General features: G+C 36.3%; 2 protein-coding genes across 6 annotated transcripts in view; one reads left to right on the forward strand and one right to left on the reverse strand.

Moving 5' to 3' along the window:
- On the reverse strand, positions 1 to 10222 carry LOC127176601 (growth/differentiation factor 15). Of its 2 annotated transcripts, XM_051128375.1 has the most exons (3): positions 10162 to 10222; positions 2476 to 2738; positions 1 to 1908 (listed from the first exon to the last, which is right to left on the reverse strand). In XM_051128375.1, the coding sequence occupies exons 2-3, from the start codon at positions 2636 to 2638 to the stop codon at positions 1157 to 1159; spliced, it is 915 nt and encodes a 304-aa protein (XP_050984332.1). In that variant the 5' UTR covers positions 2639 to 2738; positions 10162 to 10222; the 3' UTR covers positions 1 to 1156. The 2 variants fall into 2 exon arrangements, with proteins under 2 accessions (XP_050984332.1, XP_050984324.1); XM_051128367.1 differs by lacking the exon at positions 10162 to 10222 and having other exon boundaries at positions 2476 to 2831.
- A 105-nt stretch (positions 10223 to 10327) lies between these two features.
- mast3a (microtubule associated serine/threonine kinase 3a) overlaps positions 10328 to 24694 on the forward strand; it is a 40508-nt gene continuing 26141 nt past the window's right edge. For 2 of the 4 annotated variants that reach the window (XM_051128335.1, XM_051128344.1), the window contains exons 1-4: positions 17963 to 18460; positions 20171 to 20247; positions 20508 to 20577; positions 21535 to 21610. In XM_051128335.1, coding sequence (XP_050984292.1) covers positions 18378 to 18460; positions 20171 to 20247; positions 20508 to 20577; positions 21535 to 21610 — 306 coding nt within the window. In that variant the 5' untranslated portion in view covers positions 17963 to 18377. Of the gene's footprint in view, positions 10466 to 10979; positions 11059 to 15637; positions 15670 to 17962; positions 18461 to 20170; positions 20248 to 20507; positions 20578 to 21534; positions 21611 to 24694 lie in introns of those variants that run through there. The other 2 variants (XM_051128356.1, XM_051128349.1) reach the window with 2 other exon arrangements.

Below are 24694 nucleotides of genomic sequence, written 5' to 3' on the forward strand. Positions count from 1 at the left end.
TTATTGATATTCGAGCCAGTACTTTGTCTTTGAAGCGAGTGAAATGATACAAGAAGTACAAGTAAGAGTTTATTGCTTTATGCTTCATTGTGCGATCATTACAGTTACTATTGTTATCCCTGCCAATTAAATTATTACATTATATCAAAACAATCGATCAGACATGTTGAAACAAAACATCAGATAATGTATCTCAAAAGTATTTAGTACCAAATTTAAAGACAACAAATATTTATGTACTACAGTGGGATCCAGTATCACAGTATTATGTAAATACTGAGTCACAGATGAACTCATGCCTCTGCTGTGGTTGCTCCAGAGGACATTCACTCTCTGGTCAAGGCCAATGGCACTTATGTGTGGTTTCAAGGCTACAAATGTTAGATCTGGCCGATCTTTATAGATAGGAAAAATATGGATATTGATTAGCATGGATAAATACTCCTCATGGATATTCATGGCACGACCTCACCTTGAAATACTATCTAGAACGGAGCGGATATTGTAAAATATTCTTGTAAAAGACTGTAATTTATAAGTTTACACTTACGTACGTAAAACGTATGTGTGAATTCATTGTTTTACGATCTGCGTGAGTCATACGCAGATGATTCATTCTGAGGGCCTGTTCTCCACAATTTAACAGTATTTAAACATGGATTTAAAGCTTTTTAACTACATCCGGAGTTTTCACGGCAGCTCAACCCTAATTTGATTTCACAGAATACTATACGTAAGGATTTTCATCTTATATTCAAATAGGTTGAATTGTCTTTGTTGAAATGTGTTTCATCCATACTGAAAATATGTTTCCTTAAAGCAATAGTTTATTAACATTCTTTCAAAAAATACAAAAGGTTTCTTGATTCATTCACAACACAACAACAAGCCAGTACAAAACATTTAAAAATAAATTACAATAAATAACTTATTGTTCCAGTAAGTCAATCACATGGAAATACAGTACCCATTCAACACATCAGTGTATGTAGAAAAGCAGGCATCTGGTTTCTTAAAGAAGCCAAACTATTTTATAAATCAAAGGAATGTAACCGAGTGAGCGTGAGAACATTGTATCAACTAGATATTTTGCCCTTCTTTTCATCTTCTCCTTTGAGAATATAATGTTCAGTGGATAAGAAGTCCCATATGTTGTTCATGCACAGTGGCATTTACTAACTATCAAGTCGTTGAAAGGCGTGAGCTTCAACTTTCCACGACTGTCATAGTGCATGAGAACCATTGGTTCATATGCAGCTGGTACGCAGCAAGGCCCAGGTGTTGTTCCTTTGGATATGAGATGCAGACGAGACTTCACCTGCGTATGCATACTAGCAGGTTTATAATTATGTGGGCAGGAACCATCACAGTAATGCATAGTGTAGCCCGAGGGAGCGATAACCCAGTCTGACCAGCCGATGTCTTTGAAGGAAACATTTAATGATTTTCGCCTGCAGTGTCCTTCGTCCTCAACGCTTTCCTCTCTTGTAGACAGAGCTCTCTTGTTTCTCCTCCTCGCTGCTTGGTCAAGTTGTAAAACAAGCTGAGGCGTGGATTGTGTACTCACTTCTTGTTTTTTAAGGAGGCAAATTTCAACAACTAAAAGCTCAGCACTCGTGTTTTTAAGCCACTGCACAACCGCAACCGTCAAATCCAACGTAACATCCTGACAGCTCAAGTCCCCTGTGAGAAATACAGTCTCTGTACGGAAACCGGGAGGTTTATGAATTCTAACCACAACGTCTTTTGAGAGCCACGGCTGGCCCGGTGTAATTTTGTTCATGTGCGGTCTCTTAATTTGCAGCCTTGCGTGTTTAAGGTTGACTCCAGTTTTAATGCGTGAGTTTTTGTAGAAAGCAGCTCTGAACCACTGCTGCCTGGAATCCATGGTGGAATTCAGAGGCTGAACTGTTAAAAATAATAATAATAAAGAAAAACTGAAATTAGACAACATAAACCAGACATACAATATATTACATTAATTATATAACAATATATGTATGTATATATATATATATATATGAACAATGCAAAACAAAAAATAAATATCTATAAAATGTACACATTTTGATTTTTTGAGTTTAGGGAATATATATATATATATATATAATTCATCTCAGTGAAAAAACAACAAAATTCTGTTTAAAAAATGGATTAATCATGATTAATCGCACCATAAATAAAAGTTTTTGTATACATTCATATCATCTATATATTCCCATATAAATAATACATATATACATGCAAATATTTATTAAATATCTACATGCACATTTGTTTATTTATATATACACATAAATATACAAAGCGCACACACATACTATGTGAACACAAGCTTTTGTTTTGAATGCAATTAATCACGATTAATCGTTTTGACAGCACTAGTATGTGTGTGTGAATATAAAAGTTGTTTATATAAAAGTAATTTACACAATTTCACTTTTATACCTCATAGCAACTGTATTTATTGCTTACCTGTTGTGGGAAAGAGCACCCTAGAGGCTCTTCTTGCAGGCTGAAGCTCCTGTTCGGCACTGGAATTGGCTTTAAGCAAGTATCTCGTTCTCCTATACTGCTTGTACATCCTGACCAGGTCCTTATGAGAGGCTCTTCCACCAGGCCTGGGTGGTGCGTCCATCCCCAGGTACTCCAGAATAATGCTCTTCAGAGCCTCCAGCTGCAGGCCCTTGTATGCTTCCTCATGCTCCCGTTGAGCTGTAGACTCTCTTAGACAAGAGCTAAAAATAACAGCCCCAACAGAGAGGAGAAAGCACTGTGCTACTGAGTTCTGCATGGCAAGTTCTTTTTGTTTGTGCTGTCTTTGTGTTGGTAAATGCAATGAATGACATTCCAGACATGCTTTCATTTATACAGGTACAGGCCACGCCCCACTGGAGACGATTGCTCATCTACACCCACACTGAAACCACACGTAAAAGTAACCATCCCCTCTGCAATGACATCATGTCAATAAGACCTGTGGAATAATGCTGTCACCCTAAAAGTGAAATTTATTTTGGACTTGGGACTTTGGAGCTGTATGCACACAAAGAATGCACTGTCACTTTTGTTCAGCATCAATATTATTTGCTATGTTCAGACATGTTCAGACAATATTGGATAATATATATACAAATAGATTATCGTGATGTCACACCAAGATATGCAGGTTAAGATAAGCATATATAAGCATTTAAATTCCTGGTATTACTGCTTCCATATTTGGTCATTCTGCATTTCAAAAGATCTGAATCTGAATTATGTGTATATTCATAAGTATCTTAAGACCACACACTTTGTGTGTCAAATTCATAACAACAAAGGATGATCTGTAATTATGAGGTCTTGCCTAAACTTGTCTAATAAAGGACATTTATATGATTCTTTAAAAATTTTCATGTTGGACAGAAAATTTTTTATTAAAATCGTACGACAGATGGCAGTAGAACATGTGCAAAACACAGTAGTAAAATAAAGCAAGACACGTCTAAACAAAACAAAAAAGGTTGAATAATTTGCATAAGTGCCAAAGCTTACGCGTCACGTGTTGCGCGTCACATGGCTCAGATGACTCTTCTGAGGTAAAAAAAAAAAGTGTGTGAAAGGTTTTAGGTATGTTTCAAACAAACACTGTGGCATTCATGCTGTCAGAATGCCAAGAGCACCGGATTGAGTAATTGGTCATTTGAAGTTAAACAAAAAGACGACTCTATTTAAAAGACAAAGGTAGGATGTCACATGCACTCAATGCACACCCACTTTACTTTTAAGAACACACCATACAAACTATATTTAGTGACCTAAATATATAATTTTTAATTATTGCCCTCCTGCCCTCCTGAAAGTACACCTAACACTCTTGGTGTTTTACTAGCTGCCATTGCAACAGGTTAAAGGGCACATTTGAGTTGAGAGTTTAGAACTGCCCCACTTTCAAGTTCGTCCAGTTAATTTACAACTAAATTACAAAAATACACACTTACAATGAATTCCAAGATTCTGTAAACTCAGTGGTCGAATTGTCAAAAAATTTCAGCTGGGATGGTATGGTCAAGTGTTTTCAATCATTCCACAATGATTACAAAATAGTCTAAATTTAAACACATTTTTATTTAACAACAAAAAAAAGCTTTCTTAAATCATTTATGATTTATAAGCTGTTTTTATTCTTATCTATGATTTATAAGGACGTTTTACTGAATGTGTTTTGTGCTTGTGTTTAAGCATGTCAGGGATAAATAAATATGACTGGCAAGTCAATTTTAAAGTCCCCATGAAATCAAAATTGAAAGCTTTTTGGCTTTTAGTATGAATAAGTTAGCATTAAGGTTATCTATAAGCTAGTGTGCTCCAAACTCGCATGTACAAGATATAAGCATTCAAAACTTACATTCTCTAACTTACGATAATATGGATCAACGATTCTGATGACATCACCCTGCACGTTAGCTTCTTATCAAACGTTCGGTCCAAACAAAAAATCTCCAGAATGCAAAGCGTCCCACCCCTACACTATAAATAGACGCTGAAGCTTGTTCACAGAATTTGTACTTTCTACGGTGAATGGCACGTAGTGCACTATATAGGGCACAGGGAACAATTCAGACAGTGTAAATATGCTTTTCATTAAGGTGAACGAAGTCTACTTTTGCGTTGTGTCACGCGAACCAAACACGGTCTGATCCGGTCCAGAGACACGATAGCATGGAGTGGAAAATGTATCGGACCCATTTAAATTCTCAGAATGCTATATTTTATAGTGATATAGATGCGATTGTGGCTTTCATATGCTGTCAAATGCAGCTTTACCATGCTCAACAGCTCTGGCCCAAGCTGTGACATAAACGAAATGCTATTAGCTATTTAAAAAGCGGCGGGAATGCTTGATATGTTCCGCCCTGCATTCCTGTTTCAGTTGAAATTACATCAACACATACAAAAATCCTGCGTGTTTCAAAGCATTTCAGTGAACCTTTAACAAATGATTCATTGTTTCTTTTAAACCGGCTGATTCAATTAGAAACGAATCAAGTGACTGTCTTATGAATGGATCGTTGAATCATTGGCTCATTTGATTAGTTCAAAAACAGATTAATCTTTTTTTTTTTTTTAATAACTTGAATTATTGGGACATTCTAACAGCATTCTAATAGGCTTTATCACACAGTGAATGCTTTTGGATTCTCATTAAGTGTTTTTGTTTGTTTTTTTGCACCTAGTGGCATAATGGATAATGTCTCCGTATCGTCTCTCTGTCCTTCACAGTCACATGTTCAGCAAAAGTGTTATGTAAGGGAATGTTTTTAAACACTAATCTAGGAAATACCTATCATAACTTCTTGTTTTGCTTTCAAAGAACGACCATGCTTGAAGCATTCTGTTCTTTAGCTTGTGTACAGCTCGTTACGGTATTGAGTTCTAATAGGCCAATCGCCGTTATTTAGTTCTTTTAATATCTCATTTGCATGATACGTTTTACACAATATGATTCATTTAAAGGGGACATTGTGGTTGTACAGAGGAGATGCTTTTTGTCATTTTTTTAACAAGGGACACCTTCCCCTCTCAATTCGAGCCCTGTGTAAACTACATAATCAGCTTTCCTTGTAATTTGTGATTTTAAAGTGGAACTGCATAATAGAGTCAGAAACTTTAAAGGGCTTAATTGTTTTGGTTTTTTATCTTAAATTTGAGGGCAATTTTGCCTCAATCTCCCATTAATTTCTATTCTTGTAGGACACCTATCAATAGTGCAGTTCACCCTGATAGGGGTTAATAGTTTATTCTAGCAACAGTGCTATTTATAAAGTAGTGAAAATGTTTGTCCATCTGTTCCCCTTCAGTCCATACATTAGTAAAAGTGTGCATAAGCAACAGTGGCACAAATCTCAGCTTTATGATAAAAAGAGGGATAATAAATATAGAGCATGTCCTTTTATCTGACACCCAGTTTTTGGTGTCAGACGTTGGTTTTCTTGACGATGTAAATAGATAAATGAGTCCCTCTAGTGGTTACTGTGGATAATAGCAAAAACTGAACAGAAAAAAAATTAAGCCAGACACATTTTGAAAATGTCAAAAATTTAAAATATGCTACTTTTTAGGTAAAAGAAGAAATGCTAAAAGAAGAAAATAATATATAAATGTATAAGACAATATAACTGAAAACCAATATAAGGTACACTACCCGTCAAAGGTTTTTAAACTGTAAGATTTTTAATGTTTTTTAAAAGAAATCTCTTCTGCATTTGATCCAAAGTACAGAAAAACAGTAAAATATCGAAATATTTTTACTATTTAAAATAACTGTATGTTAAATATGTTTTTTATTCGAATATATTTTAATATGCAATTTATTCCTGTGATTTCAAAGCTGAATTTTTAGCATCATTAATCCAGTCACATGATCCTTCAGAAATCATTCTAATATTCTGATATTAGACTATTTTTTTCTGATAAAAAAAAAAATAATAATATTGTTATGTTGAAAAAAGCTTTTTATTACAGATAAATGCTCATCTTTAGATCTTTCCGTTTATCAAAGAATCCTGAAAAAATTACTCAACTGTCTTAAATATAATAAAAAAATATTGATAATAATAATAATAATTATAAATGTTTCTTGAACAGCAAATCAGCATATTAGAATGATTTCTGAAGGATAATGTGACACTGTAGACTGGAGTAATGATTCTGAAAATTTAGCTTTGATTACAGGAATAAATTACATTTTAAAATATATTCAAATAGAAAACAGTTATTTTAAATAGTAAAAATATTTCACAATTTTACTTTGGATCAAATAAATGCAGGTTTGGTAAGCAGAAGAGATTTCTTAAAAAAAAAAAAATTTAAAAAGTCACAGGTCCACTCTAAATTCTGTCGTAAAAATGTTTATACCTATTATGAATCTACTAAAATCTAAGAAATTAATACATTTGCTAGACTTCGTCACAAACAGTTTCATAAACCTAGACACATTTCTTAAATTAAGAATTGGGTAGGAAGCAGGGAAAAGCTCAGCCTCAAAAGCTGGATATAATATAATAATTGTCATGCTCAAACAACTCTAACAAGCACAAACGATCCAGCCTTTGTTCCAGGAACACAGTGCATCAAACACACACAGTAATAGGAAAGGACAAAAAGCAGTGAACTGTAAAGACCACACTCCCCTTGATTTACCACAACAAATAACTGCACAGAAAATAAATAAATGAACAATGTTCAAAAATGGACCAAAGAAAAGTACTGGTTCATTAAAAGACAACTGTAAAATTAAATAAATAAATAAATAATGTGCACTCAAAATCATTTGGGTATTAAAAACAACCGAGAATTCACATTGTAATAGTCATTGGAAAAACCATTGAAAAATTGTGTTCTGTGCATAAAAGCAGAGCAGAGGGGGACAAAGAGCAACTCACGCTGTGTTGTGATGTTTCAATCAATGTTGCATTGTTACATCAAAGCATTGTGGTGCCACTTCGTGACAGACAATACTCAATCAGCAGACAATATCCCATGACTGACAGTGCCAGGCTAACTGCCCATATTATTCCAGTATTCTAAAAATGGAAATGTTTCATTGGCAAAAAAAAAATATATATATTTCTATATATATATATATATATATATATATATATATATATATATATACAGTCATGTGAAAAAGTTAGGACACCCTATTGAATTACATGGTTTTCTGTATCAGGACATCATTAAAAAAACTGGTCCCTGGCTGGTCTTAAAATTTCAAAAATAAAACCTCAGATGAACAACAACACATGATAAATTGTGCCGTGTCATTATTTACTGAACAAAAATAAAGCCAAAATGGAAAAGCCATGTGTGACAAAGTTAGGACACCCTTACTGTTAACATTGAAATTAAGAGGATAAATAACAGTCAAGCACTGCTAATCAAATACCTTTGATTAACTGATCATCAGCAAGTCTGAGCACCTCTATAAAAGCATAAGCTTTGGCACTTTGCTGGTCTGGAGCCTTCAGATGTGTGTTAACACAATGCCAAGGAGGTAAGACATCAGCAATCATCTTAGAGAAGCAATTGTTGCTGCTATCAATCTGAGAAGAGTAATACGGCCATTTCCAAACAATTTGAAGTTTATTCACAAGTAGAAGACATTTAAAACAGACACCTCTCCTTCCAGAAGTGGACGTCCCAGAAAATTCACCCCAAGATCAGACCGTGTAAAGCTCAGAGAAATGGCAGACAACCCAAGAACTACACCTCAGACTCTACAGGCCTCAGTTAACATGTTAAATGATAAAGTTTATGACAATACCATTAGAAAAATATGGGACAAAAATGGCATGTTTGGAAGGCTTGGCAGAAGTAAGCCTCTTCTGTCTAAAAAAAACATTGCAGCACAGTTTAGGTCTGCAAAGTTGCATCTGAACAAAACACAAGTCTTCTAGAATAATGTCCTCTGAACAGACGAGACCAAAGTGGAGATGTTTGGCCATAATGCACAGTGCCAAGTGAAAACCTAAAGAGCATATCAGCACAAACACCTCATACCAAAAGACAAGCATGCTGGAGGAGGGCTGATAATTTTGGGCTTGTTTTGTAGCCACAGGACCTGGGCACCTCACAGTCACTGAGTTGGCCATGAACTCCTCTATATGTCAAAGTATTCTAGAGTCAAATGTGAGGGCATCTGTCCGACATCTAAAGTTGGGCCAAAATTGGGTCATGCAACAGGACAATGATCCCAAGCACACCAGCAAATCTACAGCAGAATTGCTGAAAAGAAATGAATCAAGGTATTGCAATATCATCCCAGTCAAAGTCCAGAGCTCATCCTGACTCAAATGCTGTAGTGAGAGCTGTGCATAAGCAAATGCCCACAAACCTCAATAAACTGGAGCAACGTTGAAAAGAAGAGTGGTCAAAATTCCTCCAGAGCGATGTAAGAGACTGATAAAGTCACACAGAAAATTAGTGCTTCAAGTTATTTCTGCTAAAAGTGGATCTACAGGCAGTAAAATTATAGGGTGTCCTAACTTTGTCACACATGGCCTTTCCCTCTTGGCTTTATTTTTGTTAAATAAATAATGACACAGTGTGATATGTCATGTGATGATGTTTATCTGAGGATTTATTTTCCAAATTTTAAGACCTGCCAAGGACCAGATCATTTTTTATTATGTCCTGATACACAAAACCATGAAATTCAATAGGGTGTCTCAACTTTTTCACATGACTGTATATATATACAGTTACATCCTAGGTACAATATAGTGTTTTCACAACGCATCATCAATCGGCCACTGAATGTAAACAATGCCCCTGGACCAAACGAAACAGATTATTGCTGCTGAAAATGGTCAATTATTGTCATGTTTTGGGCTGTACTAATTGGTCGGACCGGGAAAAACTTTTGGAGTACTAAAGACTGCCAAAAGTTATAACACATCAAGGAGAGGAGTTCAAAAAATTGTCTGAGGAACAAAAGGTGTTGGTGGTTGGCCAAAATGAACCAGGATTTTTATGGGCAAGAATCTTGACAACATTCATGTTTGTTCTTATCATTTCTGGTCAGGTAGGTGAAATATTTGGCTAATTTCTTAATTAATATTGTTCATCTGTATCTTTACCACCTATTAACTTTAGTTTGTCAAAATATTGCATGTTTTCCTGCTTACAAAGTCTACATGATTTAGCTTCCACACATTTTTCCAGTGGTTTAGACAGCATAAATGAGCAGAACAACCTATTCAGTAGTACATTAACCTTGCAATCCATGCTGTTGTTTACATCCGAGTATCTCCAATATGGCTGCGTAACCGGGTAACTGACCAAGTCGTGATGTAAGTGCAAACCCTCATATTTTTTTCAAAAAATATGAAAAAGTTTAGCAAATGTCAGTTTTCACTAAACACCAAAACAACTGCATTGCAAAACTTGTATCAAGAGATACATAAACTGTCACATAAATTTCAGGAAAAAGCTACCAGAGACACACATGCCTAAACACACCCTTATTAACATTACACAGTTATGATTAATTTGACAACACTGCTCAGTCAAGTCGCTATATATATATACACACACACATACACACACACACACACACACACACACACACACACACATTTGTTAAAACTGTTTAAATGAGCCACACTGTCTACATACCGGACATTAATATGAAAGACAGCACTTCGAGAAGCTCCTCAGCACAACAACCTGATTCAAGTCGCTACCGCCTTAATTGTGGAGATTCGCGTTCTGATTGGTTCCTTGAGACACTCTCATCCTCTAGTCAGGGGACAGTGTGCTCGCTGTATCAGGGATGGATTGGGTGACTAGGAAACAGGGTTAGAGATCTCATGAGTGAAAGACATTCATCCCTAGAGTATGGGTTAAAACAACCACAGCAAAGCTGCAAAATATATTCATAATGGATGAACCAAATATACTGAGGCGCCGCGGTCTACAGGTAAGAGCGCGCTGAGTGATATTATTCATTTTCAAATCAATAGACTGCATTAATTTAACAAAATAAACACAGCGGTTCACCAGTATCAGCATGTTTTATTATAATTTTGTAAAGCGATCGCTGCATCTTTGGAACCACTTATTTATACAGTGTCACACTTTATTTACCCGTTTGTTTGTATACATTGAATAGAAAATGCTATAGTGTTTGACTGTTTGAAATGTTGTAATTGCAAATAAACGCGTTTTGGATTACATACCTTGTAAATATGCAATATAACATTATCAATACGTGTTTTTATAATAACAACATTTAAAAAACAACAACAGCTGTTCATTTTACGCACGTTTCAAAATGTAGTAGACACGTTTCAGCAGCAGTTGCCATGGTGATTACGGCATTTGTTATGCTCCGATCTGTTTATGATGGAAAGACTTGCCTTTGCTTATTTTTGCACTGCGCACCCGATTAAATAGTGTGTGTAATCCAAATGGATTTTTTTCCTCTACTAAAGGTGTGTTGTGCTACATGTGTCTGAAAACCAGAATAACAGTAAGGAGGCGGGGGAGTGAATGAATCAAAACATATTTGAAGTATGTTTTTCTGTTTTTTAAGATATGCGTCTTAAATTCTGTTATAGTAATACAGTGCTTGCCTGTTACAAATGAACAATTAACAATTTTGAACTCTTCAGTTTAGCCCTAAACTGTATAAGGGTAATTTCATGAAATCGTTGCCTTTTGCACTTAAAATAAATAAAAATAAAATAAGGTTAATCAGTATTTTTTAGATATCCATAAAATTATGACAACTTAAAATGACAAGAAATTGTATAGTGCCATCTCAGGCTATATAGTTTATTATTTTATGACTATTTTTCTACCTCATGTTTTGGTATTTTTGTGAACCCTGTTACCGACACAAGCGTTGCTAGATACTATAGTTTAATTAGAACTCATATGCCACTGAAAGATATAGGCATTAGCTCAATAATATACTGAGGGTGACCTTTAAAATGTTTGAAATTTACAAAGACAGTCTTTAAAAAACAGGGTCAATGTCCTCCCTGTTACCCACATGTCAAAACCTGTTACTCTAAAAAAGTAACAGGTTGACAGTAACAAGTTTGATGATTTCAATCAAATTAGCTAATAGTCAAGTTCACAAAAGTACATACTGTACACTTTGAAAGGATTTTACTTGTAGATATTGATTATATTAAATGTAAGAAATAATTGTTTAAATTTACATTTTAAAAATGGCAACAGGATTGACATTGCATGATGGCCCCCCTCAGTCAATCCTCATAAATTATCAAAAATAGAACATTACAGAGGTGTGAAAGAAACATGTTTGTGATTTAAATGTTGGAATCATGGTTGAGAGATGATGTAACTTCCTATAAATTATGTCACTAGAATGTACATAATTTTACAAGGGTTTTTTTAATGAGGGTAACAGGGCTGACATGAAATCAGGGCACACCAATAAAATGAGTTATATTTTATAGAAAAAATGCATACTTATACCAAAAACTGCTTAACAATGAGGCTATATTTAGAACAATATGCAGATGTGATTTTTATATCATTTTGCCTTTATTTTGCAAATTAAAAGTCCTGCTGAAAAAACTTGTTTCACCTGTGTCTTTATAAGTTGGACTCAGTTCAGTGTTTGGTGTCTGGGCTTGTCTATGTGCACGTGTTTGCTGCCTTCCTGTGATTTCATTGTGGATTATATTAAAGACTTTGGATTTCACCTTCATCCTTGTGTGAGTACGTTCTTCCTACACGTTTGTGACAGAAGACCGGACCTTTAAAAAAGTAAACGGCGCGCTTCCCCGCGTTTTTGTTTTGGCGACAGCTGCCTCTGCACGTTCTATCACGCTGGACTTAACCCTGTCACACGAGCGCAGCTGTCCAGAGAGGGTCCTTGAGAGAGCCTAGATCTAGCTGTGGACATCACGGACGATGACACTTGTCCCACTTGTGACCCAGTGCCCAGCCCACCATCACCCGAGCCTGAGCCTGAGCCCACCGCGGACGGAGAGCCAAAGATGAGCAACAGAGATGAGAATCGTTCCCGGAGCCAGAGCCCATCATGTCCGACTAGGTCACAACCTACACGACGGTGGATGTTACAGCGGACCATGAGGGAGCCAAGGATAGTCCCACCCACTGCACATCCACTGATGGTGAGCTGAAACCAGAACTGGGACTGCAAGATGGTGTACTGGACTTAATAGACTTCCATACTGAAATGTATGCAGCCATCAACTGAACTCTTGATCTGCTCTGAGCCCTCAACCTGGGGACTTTTTCCACCCACCCCCCTCTCCTGCCTTCTCCTGTCTTTCATGCCTCAGCCCAACCACAGCTGTCTCGTAGCAGCCTCTCTGCTCCCTCTCAGCCCACCATCTGGGTGGTGGGCTCGTCGCGGGTCTGCCACTCTCCATCGGCGTCGTGGCTGGAGGATTCCGGAGCCCTGGACTCCGTCTCTGCCCTTCGACTCAGCGGCTCCACCCCGGCTCATGGCTCACTGGTCTCCACCGTCGGCCCACCAGCTCCACCGGGCTCCCTCATCCCTCCGGCTCCGCCTTGGTCGGTCATTGACCCGCCAATGCCTCAGGACTCCACTCCTCCGGCTGCGCCTCATCGCTCCTTCCGACCGGCTCCGTTGGGCTCCTCCCTCCCTCCAGCTCTGCCTCAGTCCTCTGTCACTCTGGCACCGCTGTGACCTCCGGATCTTCGCCTCGGTCACCTGAACCTTGGACGCCGCCTTGGCCCTCCAGATCCTCAGTGTCGCCTGGACTCGTCGGCTCTCCGTCCCTGCCTCAGGCTCCACCTCCACATGCTCCACCGTTGGTCGGCCCCCTGGAGCCGTCAGCCCTTCCTCCACCATGGCTCCTCCTTCTTCCATGGGCCGTCATCGTGGCTGCGACCTGGGTCTCGCCTGGCTCCTCCTGCTTCGGGTCCCTTCTGTCTCCACCCTGGCTCCTCCCTCCATCTGATCCACCCTGGACCCTTCTGTCTCCTCCTTGGCTCCTACCTCCGTCGTCACCACCGTGGACACTCCCGGGAGTCCGTCCTCCACCAGAACCGCCACCAGCACGTACTTTTGTTTCCATTCTATGTCGCCTTCATCCAGTTCTTTGTTTTTGTTTTCTTCTATGGCGCGAGGTCGCGCCTTCTGGGAGGAAGGGGGTAATGTCACACCACATTGGACTGTTTTGTGCCCATATTTGGTTTTTCCTGCCCTTATTGTGTATGGATTAGTTAACTCGTTTCACCTGTGTCTTCATAAGTTGGACTCAGTTCAGTGTTTGGCATCCGGTCTCGTCTATGCGCATGTGTTTTGCTGCTATCCTGTGATTTCATTGTGGATTATATTAAAGACTTTGGATTTTACCTTCATCCTTGTGCGAGTACATTCTTCTTACATGCTTGTGACACATACATAGTATTATGTTTTTAAATTGCACATTTATGTTGTTATATTAAATCTACGTTTGATTATTTCTTAGGGATGCAAAAGGCACTGATTTTGTGGAATGACCCATAAATTACTGCTAAGTAGTAAATATAATATGTGTAAGTATAATAATGTGATTTCACTTCTGTAGTTAATTTCTAAATGGTGAAAGTGACAGTGTTTCAGCTCATCCCATTCACAACACCCCCCTGCAGTTATGAGTGACATTCTGTCCACACGTCAGGTCTAACCTGTTACACCTGACAGGTTAACCTGAATTTCTGACTCACGCTGTACCACAACTGCATGCAAGTGTGCGATTGTGCAAATCTAAACAGTATGACACAGAGGTTATGGTTTTTGATCTGTCACATGACACAGCTTTATTATAGCTTGAAATCTATTATTGTGCAATACCAGTACATTGATTTGAAAGAGGATGATTTTTTTTAATGAAGCCCAATTTTATGTTCAGTCAATGCACTTCTGGGCTTTTATAAAACACATCTTTCAAAAAAAGTAGCTTATTTCTAAATGAAGAGCATCCCTGAGGAAAGGTTAGCACAAAATGAATAGAGACTAAACAAGACAACCATTGTAATCGGTCATCTATGAGACATTCATTCAAAGCAACAAAGTAAACTACACTGAAAGCCCCCTTGGAACACGCCAGCCTAGTAAAAGCCAAAGCTGGCTCTTTTAAAACAAAATGAGCTGACACGAACATCTCCAACTTTTGAAGCCTGGCAGTTTTATATCCAAAAGCTGCAGGGTATAAGCAGTGTCCATAAGGCTGAGCTTTGGATCTCAGTCATGTATTTATTAATGTGATAGCCATTCCACAAATGGTTTTATGAAAATGGCATGAGCATTATTTGTAATGGAGCTGAAGAAGATAGCATGTCTCCACATAAGCACTTAAGGTACTTTTAGGATTATACACTCCAGCCCTGCAACTAATGAAGTATTCATTTGGCCTAATACTTCCTGATTAATCTTTTAGATGTTCATCCAAATATTTGGTGGCCTGAGCCTGAGTTGACAGTGATTGTCCAGCCAAAAAGGGACAATTAGACATTGAGAAGCTTTGGTTTTCAGTACTGGCTAGGACTTTAGCAACTGCAGAGGAGTTTTGTGAGGTTATAGCATAATTTGATAGTCAATTATGAACCTTAATGGTTTACAAGCATTAAATCAAGGGTCAGTGATAAAACTGGATCCAGAAATACAGAACCATTAGCTGTGTAACATTATGTGGACCACAGTTTAGTTTGAGTGTGCTGAGCTGAAAAATGTGAATGCCTGCTTTGTACAAGACAAACCTTGCATCTCCCTCAGTATTGAGTTCAAAGTGGACTGGAGCATTTGTTTTTGATTTAGAACTCCTGTAGTTTTTAAAGAATTGAAAGACATTATCACAAAGACAAGTAGTGTAGTCTTTAAAATCCATTATTTGACTATTGTTGTGTGAGTATTATCATGGCCTAATTCCCCCAGCTTATTTGATTCTCTTGAAATCCAAGGCTCTCATGCTTTATATTTTCATGCAATATTAAATGCAATATTTGTGGTTCCATTAAAACCCACTTGGTGGATGCCTTGGTAAAATATAGGCCAGGCTATTTTTGTCCGCAAGTGTTTTATTTATGTTATGCGTGACTTCGGATATTTTTATTAATTCACTTTTTTTTAATTTTACAGAAGGAACTGAGCCTTCCACGCAGAGGAAATATGTGAGTAGACTTCTTACTCTAATATAATATTTTGTCACTGTCATTTTTGGCTTTTATTTAGGTAGTTTTGTGTTCATATACTTTCATTAATTCATTTCTGTCACTTGACAATTCCAATATTTATATTATGTTTATTAATAAATCAAAACGTCTGCAACGAAAAATTTTAATTAATTTAAAAAGTAGGTATGGATGGAAATATTAATATTAAATATATTAAATAAATTATTAAATAATAGAATAAATACTGATCTATTAAAACATTTTATATTACTATAAAAAAAAAGAAAAGGAAAGGAAAATGTAAAAATTAAGATGTTGCAGACAGAAAAAAGTATGCATGCAAAACAATTAAAATTCACGTTTGCATAACTAATATATTTGATTTAAAAAACAGGTTAAATTAAAAGTTCTTGACATTTCTGGTATTTATATTTAAAATAACATGTTAATATATGTATTCAAAATATATTAAAAATACATTTTTAAGTTTTAAGCATTAAGTTTGTAGCATAAGAAATCATTTGTCAAAAACATAACTGCAATAACAAGGCATGAGTTAATTATTTATCTGTCTGCAGCCTTTTAATTTTTACATTTTCATACAGAAAAAAGTATGCATGCAAAACAATTAAAATTCATGTTTGCATAACTAATATATTTGATATAATTAAAAAAACAGGTTAAATTAAAAGTTCTCAGCATTTCTAGGATTTATATTTAAAATAACATTAAAATACATTAAGTTTGCATAACTACATTTTCATACAGAAAAAAGTATGCATGCAAAACTTTATATTTAAAATAATTTATTATGTTAATATATTAAAATTAAAATTAATTTAAAAAGTATGTATGGATGTAAATATTAAAATAAAATATATTAAATAAATGATTAAATAATAAAATAAATACCAATTAATAAATACCCCTTAGAATGAGATGTTTTTTGCAGAGCTCATTTTGACAAGGTAAAAAGGGTGTTGTTTTACAAAACCATTGAGAATTTTTAATCAAAGTATATTATAGACTTTTCATTAAGACCCTAAAGAATCATATCAAATTGTGGAAAATGGGCATCCGATGACCCCTTTAAAACATTTTATATTACCAAAAAGAAAAGAAAATGTAAAAATTAAGGTGTTGCAGACAGAAAAAAAGTATGCATGCAAAACAATTGAAATTCACGTTTTTGCATAACTGATATATTTGATATAATTAAAAAACAGGTTAAATTAAAAGTTCTCAGCATTTCTAGTATTTATATTTAAAATAACATTATGTTAATATATGTATTCAAAATATATTAAAAATACATTTTTAAGTTTTAAGCATTAATCTTTAAGCATAAGAAATCATTTGTCAAAAAAATAACTGCAATAACAGGACATGAGTTAATTATTTATCTTTCTGCAACCTTTTAATTTTTACATTTTCTGATTTTTGGTAATATAAATGTTTTAATCGATCTGTATTTATTCTAATATTTAATAATATAATTTAATATGTGAGTAGGCATCTTACTTCAATATTATATTTTGTCACTGTCATTTTTAGCTTTCATTTTGGATGTTTTTTGTTCATACACTTTAATTCATTCAGTTCTTTCACTTTTGACAATTCTAGTATTTATGTTGTATTAATATAAAAAAAAAACATCTAAAGGTCTGCATTAAAATTAAAAATTAACTTAAAAAGCATGTATGGAAGTAAATATTAAAATAAAATATATTAACCAAATTATTAAATAATAGAATAAATACCAAACAATTAAAACATTTTATATTACCAAAAAGAAAAGAAAATGTAAAAATTAAGATGTTGCAGACAGAAAAAAATAAATTAAATTCATGTTGCATAACTAATATATATGATATAATAATAATAATAATAATAAAAAACGGTTAAATTATAAACTCTTGACATTTCTAGTATTTATATTTAAATTTGTATTATATTATATATTTAAAATATATTTAAATAAAATAAAATGTTTTATCGAATAAATATCGATCGGTATTTATTATTCTATTATTTTATATTAATATTTACATCTGTACAGTATTCATTAGCATTGGGGCATTAATTAATTTACTAGGTCACGGTGACTCATATTGCTCATATGAATATTTTAAAGCCACGTCAAAGGAGGGTTTCTGAAAGTTTGGGATTTTTATCCTCACAGCACTAACCTATTACAGGCGCTTACCAGTATGGGACACTCTTTGCATGCTAAGTTAAAGGAGGCGGGTTTATTTGCCCGGCACAGTGACGTTCAAACCCCACCATGACCCCTTCTTTCAGACAGACTCTATGACAACTTCCTCCACTCCGCTCACCCGCTTTTCTTTTATTGTTGCCCTAAACTTGTAATCGTTACAGTTGTGTCGCTTTACCTCCAAACCCGTGAGCAGCGTCCGTTTAGCGGTGACAGGGCTTGAGTATATCCAGACGATGGCATTTTCCAAACCAGTGTGGCAATGTGTCACTTGTGAGAAAATAACGCGATGATGGCATCGCACTGCTGTACTTAAGGCGCTTTCTGTCTACTCCCCCGTAACGTACTGCATGCAATGGAGTCTGTGTCGACATGGAGTTCGCCTGGGAATTACATTAGACTGCACCGCTTCTACTTGTCGCAATGCTGCGGTGTATCACCGATGAGGATTTGTTAACTGCGGGGACTGGAAGACGAACACACCGACGACATGTCTGATCGCAATTACTGGACGGTGTGTCCGAGTTATAAAAGTCAGTTCGTTTCAGGAGGTTTAGTCAAACGTCCCAAGAGGTAATTAACGACGAGTTTAAGCATGTTACTGTGTGTTTTCGTTGTGATTGATTATTAATCGTCAAGGTTGCTCCGCCAAACTTGCTCTAACTTGGAATAATCCCACAGGCGCAACCGCGAGAAATGTGCTTGGTAAACTAGTTCCGTCTTTCAAAATCTTATTCAACTACTGTGACGGTATAAAATATCTGTTTTAACATTCTCAATCTCGTTGTGGACAGCAAACACACTGTTTTTCCACCCAGCCCGTTTTTGTTTCCGATAGTAAACGTGGCCCATGTAGAGCTAAGCGTCTGCTCCTCATTGTCCTGTTGGCGGTGGATGGTTATATTCGGTTGTCTAGTCGTTACGTATGGTTTATATACAGTTTAACCGTCTGTATGATGGGCCTGTGTCGTTGTTACTTCATTTTTAAGTCTTTGTCAACAAAGTATAGTTAGTGTACTTAGTAGGCTAATCTGTGATCAAAACTTATAAGGGCGTTGAGGTCAAGGGTTTTTTAATGTTTATTTTCAGTGCTTGTTGTTTAATATAAGCTGAATGAAATATTTAGCAAATTACAGTGTTGAAAGCATATATGTTGAATGGTGTAATTATTAGCTAGTTTAAAAAGTTTCACATATTAAGAAATAAACAGCGCTTCATATATATTTGTGTATGTATATCTCATTAAGTTGATGAACGCTCATATGAGATGAAGACTTAAGTTATCAGTCTTGTATAAAAAGCTGTTTTTTTCTGCATAGAGAGGGTCGCCCCCTCATGGGTGCTGCCATGTTGGTGTCACATGATCGGCCTTATGTATTTTGAGCTTGTACTAATAGCATGTTTGCTACTTAAAACCATTAATGACAACTTGCAGCCCATACGCTGACCAAGAATAAACATCGTGAGTAGACGGTCAACATACCACCATTCGACAAACTGCCAAATCCAGGGCAAAAGGTGTCGATATAAAGCCCAAAAATATTGGCACTACTACTGGGATGAATTCGAGCCAGCTAAATTAAAACGTTTTGAGTTTACTTTTAAATTTAAAGATTTAGATGGTTTGCACTTATGTCACGGTTTGGTCAGTTAAATGCGTGGCCATATTGGATATACTCAGATGTAAACAACAGCATTGATTGCATGGTTAATGTACTACTGAGTATGTTGTTCTGCTAATTTATGGTGTCTAAACCAAGGAAAAATCATGTGAAAGCTGCTAAATCATATAGAGAAGGACTTCATAAGCAGGAAAGGGTGTACTATTTTGACAAACTGAAGTTAGTAGGTGGTATAGATGCGTAAGAGCAGTATTAAGATATTAGCTTAATATTTCACCTGACCAGAAATAAGAACAAACATGAATATTGTCAAGATTTTTGCCCTGGTTCAACCACAAACGCCTTTTGTTCCTCAGACAGTTTTTTTTTGCACTCTTCTTTCTTCCTCTTGATTGGTTATAACTTTTGGCAGTCTGTAGTACTCCAAATGTTTTCCCGGTCTGACCGATTAGTACAGCCCAAAACATGACAATAATTGACCATTTTCAGCAGCAGTAATCGGCTAAATATGCGAGTTTCCTTTGGTTCAGTGGGATTGTTTATGTTCAGTGCCGCCAATATGGCCGATTGATGATGTGTTGTGAAAACACATTACACCAGCTCTAACGAAAAAACTGAATATTTTTTACCTTTACCAAGAACAAGTGTTTTCTTTCCACAGTAACCGGAACAAGAGGAAGAGTTTGGCTCCCTCACCTACTCTATCAAGACCGCTCTCACCCCTTCCTTTGCCAACTGGTAGCTATAATTACTTATTTTTGCTTCTCTCTCTCAATTACGATAATGATGTTTGATTTACACTGTGCTTGATGATAAACACAGGGTAGCGTAACATGCTTGCACATCCAGCCCACTGTTTAAATACGCCAGTGCTAGTAACACACTGTCAACAAAGCCTGGCAAATGAGTGCCAGGCAATACAGAACCACTTTGGCATCTGATAACTCTGTTAAAACAACCATAATGTGCAGGTTAATCATAGAAGGTGTTTTCTACAGGCAGCAGTCCACTGGACAGTCCCAGAAATGTCTCCAGCAGTCCTTCGGTCAATTTCCCGTTCATACGGAGGTAAGAGCACATTAGTCATTTGTGTTATATCTTATATCTGCCCTTTCATAATGGCAGTCTAAAAGCAAGGAATGCGAGTGGAAAGGTTTCTAGCTGGCCAGTAAGATTCTGCGTTCGCTGCAGCTGCCCTCAAGGCTGTACTGTGGATGGGAAGCTTGGCATTTGTCACAGCAATTATAGTGAAGTCAGCATGTAGCCTCATTACCTTACGCTGCCATGATTATGTACTGAGGCTCCATCCGCTTTTATTAATGCTTGCTTGAAATGACGGGACCCTACCAGCCTCCTTGTACAGCTCAATGAAGATCGAATGAGTTGTTTTTGGTTTTGTCTTTAATGTGCCCTAAAAGCATGCGTCTATTTGTGGATAAATGATATAACTGGGTAAAGGTCATTTAAGTTCTTGAAAGAAGTGAGGTGTATTCAAGTTTTGATATTTTATTGAAGTTTTCTATTAGTCTAGCTAATTAGATATTCTTTAAACGAAATGAATACTTTTATTTAGCAAGGATGAATTAAAGCGATAGATCAACCAAATATGAGAACTCTTTCATTAATGACTCAACCTCATGTCGTTCCAAACTCGTTCATTTTTAAGATATTTAAGATAGTTAAGATATTTTTTGTGAAATCTGAGTGCTTCTGACCCTGCACAACTGACATTTTCAAGGCCCAGAAAGGTAGTAAGTACATCGTTAAAATAGTCCGTGTGACATCACTTCAACCGTTATGTTATGAAGCTACAAAAATACTTTTTGTGTCCAAAGAAAACAAAAATAACGATTTTTACAATTTCTTTTCTTCAGTGTCAGTTGACGTGTGTTCACGAGCATACCACAACACATGCGTGTGCATTCCTCTGCTTGCAAACAATGCATGGTACTTTGGTAGTTTGGATAACTCTCTGAATGGAGAATCCTTACCGTCTTGTTTTCTTGTATCTCTGCCCTATTTTAGACCAGACACTCGAAGGTGGTCGGTGGCATCTGTCTCCTCTGGATATGGAACCAATCCGCCCAGCTCTGCTGTTTCAGTGAGTGGGCCCCTCTCAGTTATTCTGAAAAGACCCTCTTTGTTTTCCTTTTCTCGAGCCGTCAGTCCAGTTCATCTGCAGTGTTTTTCTTTATATAATCAAACAATACGCAGAGCAGACGTGTTTAAACCATCATACATTAAATGTGGTATTTGTAGATTGTTTGATTATGCTTTTGGAGTGCATGTTAACAGCAGTACTAGTCCAGCTAATTGAAATGGAGACTAACGAGTGCACAGCAAGCCAGGTTTCTTTATTAATATTGATGCACTTCGCAGTGTTGAAGCAGAAGCTCACTTCTAGAATGAAAATTTCCTGATAATTTACTCACCCCCATGTCATCCAAGATGTTCATGTTTTTCTTTCTTCAGTCGCAAAGAAATTAAGTTTTTAAAGTAAACGTTTCATGATGTTTCTCCATCAAGTCAGGGCTCGAAATTATCTTTTTTACTTGGTAGCCCTGGTGCTCCCAAGTTCAAAAAGTTAGGAGCACCAAAACTGCCAATTGAGAGGAACGGCCAGCAACATCCTGATGATTAATAGCTTCACCAGTCAAACCTGATCCTGAATTCTTTAACACAAATTTCTTTTTAGTAATGCACGGATCTTCATGGCTGAGATTTTCTCTATTACAGGTCAAAATCTCTGTGGCCATTTAAATTAGAGGCAACCTCTGCATTTTTAAACTTAATCCACACAAAGATGCTGCATGCATAAGCTGTTTCTGATTTAAATTAGATTATAATTTTAATATCTGAAGCCAGAACAGAATGATCTGACAGACTTTAGCTTTGTGAAATTATGCTACATAAAACACCTGGGTTAAACCACACATGAAAGACGACCTACTCCAGTAATCAGGTGCCGTTTGACGGGCTTTTTATTTATTTTTTATTTTTTTGAGTGCGCACGCTTCAAATGTAAGCGCGTGTCAGAACAGCACGCGAATTAAATGTTTAAGCGGCAAGGTTTAAAGCACATGCAAATAATGTACTTGTGTGATTGCAAAAAAGTGCAGTGTTTAGTGAGTGGGATTCTGCTGCTAAGTAAACATTTGGTGTGAATGTATGTCACGTGAGACGGAGGCGCCAGAACTGCAACTGATAGAATGTGCGATGTAGCACGATAGGCTTACTTTATTTCTTCAATAAAAGCTGATTGTAGGGATATTTTAATCGTCAAGAATTAAAAATGTTCATATCGCACACCCCTAATTACAATGCAGTGCAAATCCGGAACAGAGATTGGTTGAAAGAAAACATTTGGAGCAAAAACCGGCCAGTTCCGAGTTCCAGTGGAGCGCAATATGAGTGATTGATGGCTAATATCTAAAATCTGCATTAAAGCTAAAAATGTAAAGATGAAGTGTAATTGGTTATGTTAGCTAATGTTGAATAGAATGGCTCACTGTATCAGCTCACAGCAGTCATATACTGTGCAGTACTTACCGAAAGTCTTGTAAAGAAATGAAAACTAGTCACACCGCAACAATTACTCGTACTCGCAAAAATGTTGCAAAATATATTTTGAGGTCACGCAGATTAAATTCCGGGTGCATATGCGACCGAAACAGTTGCAGTTTCGAGCCCTGAATGTGGATTTCAACGGGAGCCAACAGGTTGAAGGTCCAAATTGCAGTTTCAATGCAGCTTCAAAAAGGCTCTGTATGATCCCAGCCGAGGAAGAAGGGTCTTATCTAGCAAAACGATCAGTCATTTTCTCAGAAAACTAAAAGTTTGTCTTCTTTTTAACCACAAGTGCTCGTCTTGCAATAGGTCGACTTACGTAATCAAGTTGGAAAAGGTCACGCACGGTTAGTTTTTTTGTGTGTGTACTCGAGTTCAAAAAGGTATGTTAGGGCCAAAAACATCTCATTTTCTCCTCCAACTTCAAAATCATCTGACATTGTTTTACTTTTTTTTGTAAAGGGCATTTGACCTTTTCGTTTTTTTGCACGTTAGCTAGACCTCACGCATTACGTAATCACACGACGTCACTTGTGTGATTACGTAATGCGTGAGGTCTAGCTATTGCGAGATGAGCGTTTGTAGCGTTTGTATTTTTCTTAGAAAGTGACAGATTGTTTTGCTAGATAAGACCCTTATTCCTCAGCTGGGATCGTGTAGAGCCCTTTGAAGCTGCATTAAAACTGCAATTTGGACCTTCAACCTGTTGGCCCCCATTGAAGTCCACTATATAGAGAAAAATCCTGAAATGTTTTCCTCAAAAACCTTAATTTCTTTTCGACTGAAAAAAGAAAGACATTTACATCTTAGTAAATTATTAGGAAATTCATTCTGGAAGTGAACTACTTTAAAATATTCAGGGTCTTTACAGTAATGATGATATATGAATTGTGGAAAAATGCTTATTTATTTATTTATTTATTTATTTATGTATTTATTATTTCTGTTGAAAAAAAAAAAAAAGCCAAGAAGATAAATAACATTTTAAAAGCCATGGAAAAGGATGGGGAATTTTTAAAATTAAAATACCTTTTTCAATTTTAGGTTCTAGGGCTGGGCGATAATTCAATAACGATAATTATCGCGATATAATTTTCCTCGTTAAAACGGTATGAAGAGTTCGATAAATGTTCAATATAATTTTTATGTGCCAAAAGCGGAACGAAACAGCGTGACTCATTTGAATCGCGCCACACGGACTGTTTACCCGGTCGGACCAAAGTTCAAACTCACTAGAGAAGATTTATTTATTCGAATGTTTTTAGACTGCCGTTTTTCATACAAATAGGCTACCTATAAAACCATGTAGTTATATTTTTACCATGGTATTGAGGTACCATTATGTGTGGTTTTAACTGTTTATCGTGATTTAAAATGTATGCTTGCTACTATGGGAGACCAATGCTTAATTTAAAAAAAAAAAAAAAAAAAAAAAAAAAGGGTCAGAATAAATTTAACCATATAAAACTGAGGTTGCTACCATTTTTAGAGATGTTACTGAGTGGTAATGAACAAAAATGTACCTCTGCGTCCTCAAGCTACTATCAAATGTGCATTTCTAAGAGACAAAAAAAAGTCTTATTATTATTATTATTATTATTATTATTATTATTATTAT

The sequence above is a fragment of the Labeo rohita genome, chromosome 2 (assembly GCF_022985175.1).
Source record: "Labeo rohita strain BAU-BD-2019 chromosome 2, IGBB_LRoh.1.0, whole genome shotgun sequence".
NCBI classification, from domain to species: Eukaryota; Metazoa; Chordata; class Actinopteri; order Cypriniformes; family Cyprinidae; genus Labeo; species Labeo rohita.

What these genes read in the sequence shown, in the direction of transcription:
- LOC127176601 (XM_051128367.1), bottom strand. Translation starts at nt 2,794, where the DNA reads ATGCAGAACTCAGTAGCACAGTGCTTTCTCCTCTCTGTTGGGGCTGTT. An exon ending in GGTGCTCTTTCCCACAACAG is followed by an intron (nt 1,909 to 2,475) that starts GTAAGCAATAAA and finishes TATTTTTAACAG; the next exon opens with TTCAGCCTCTGAATTCCACC.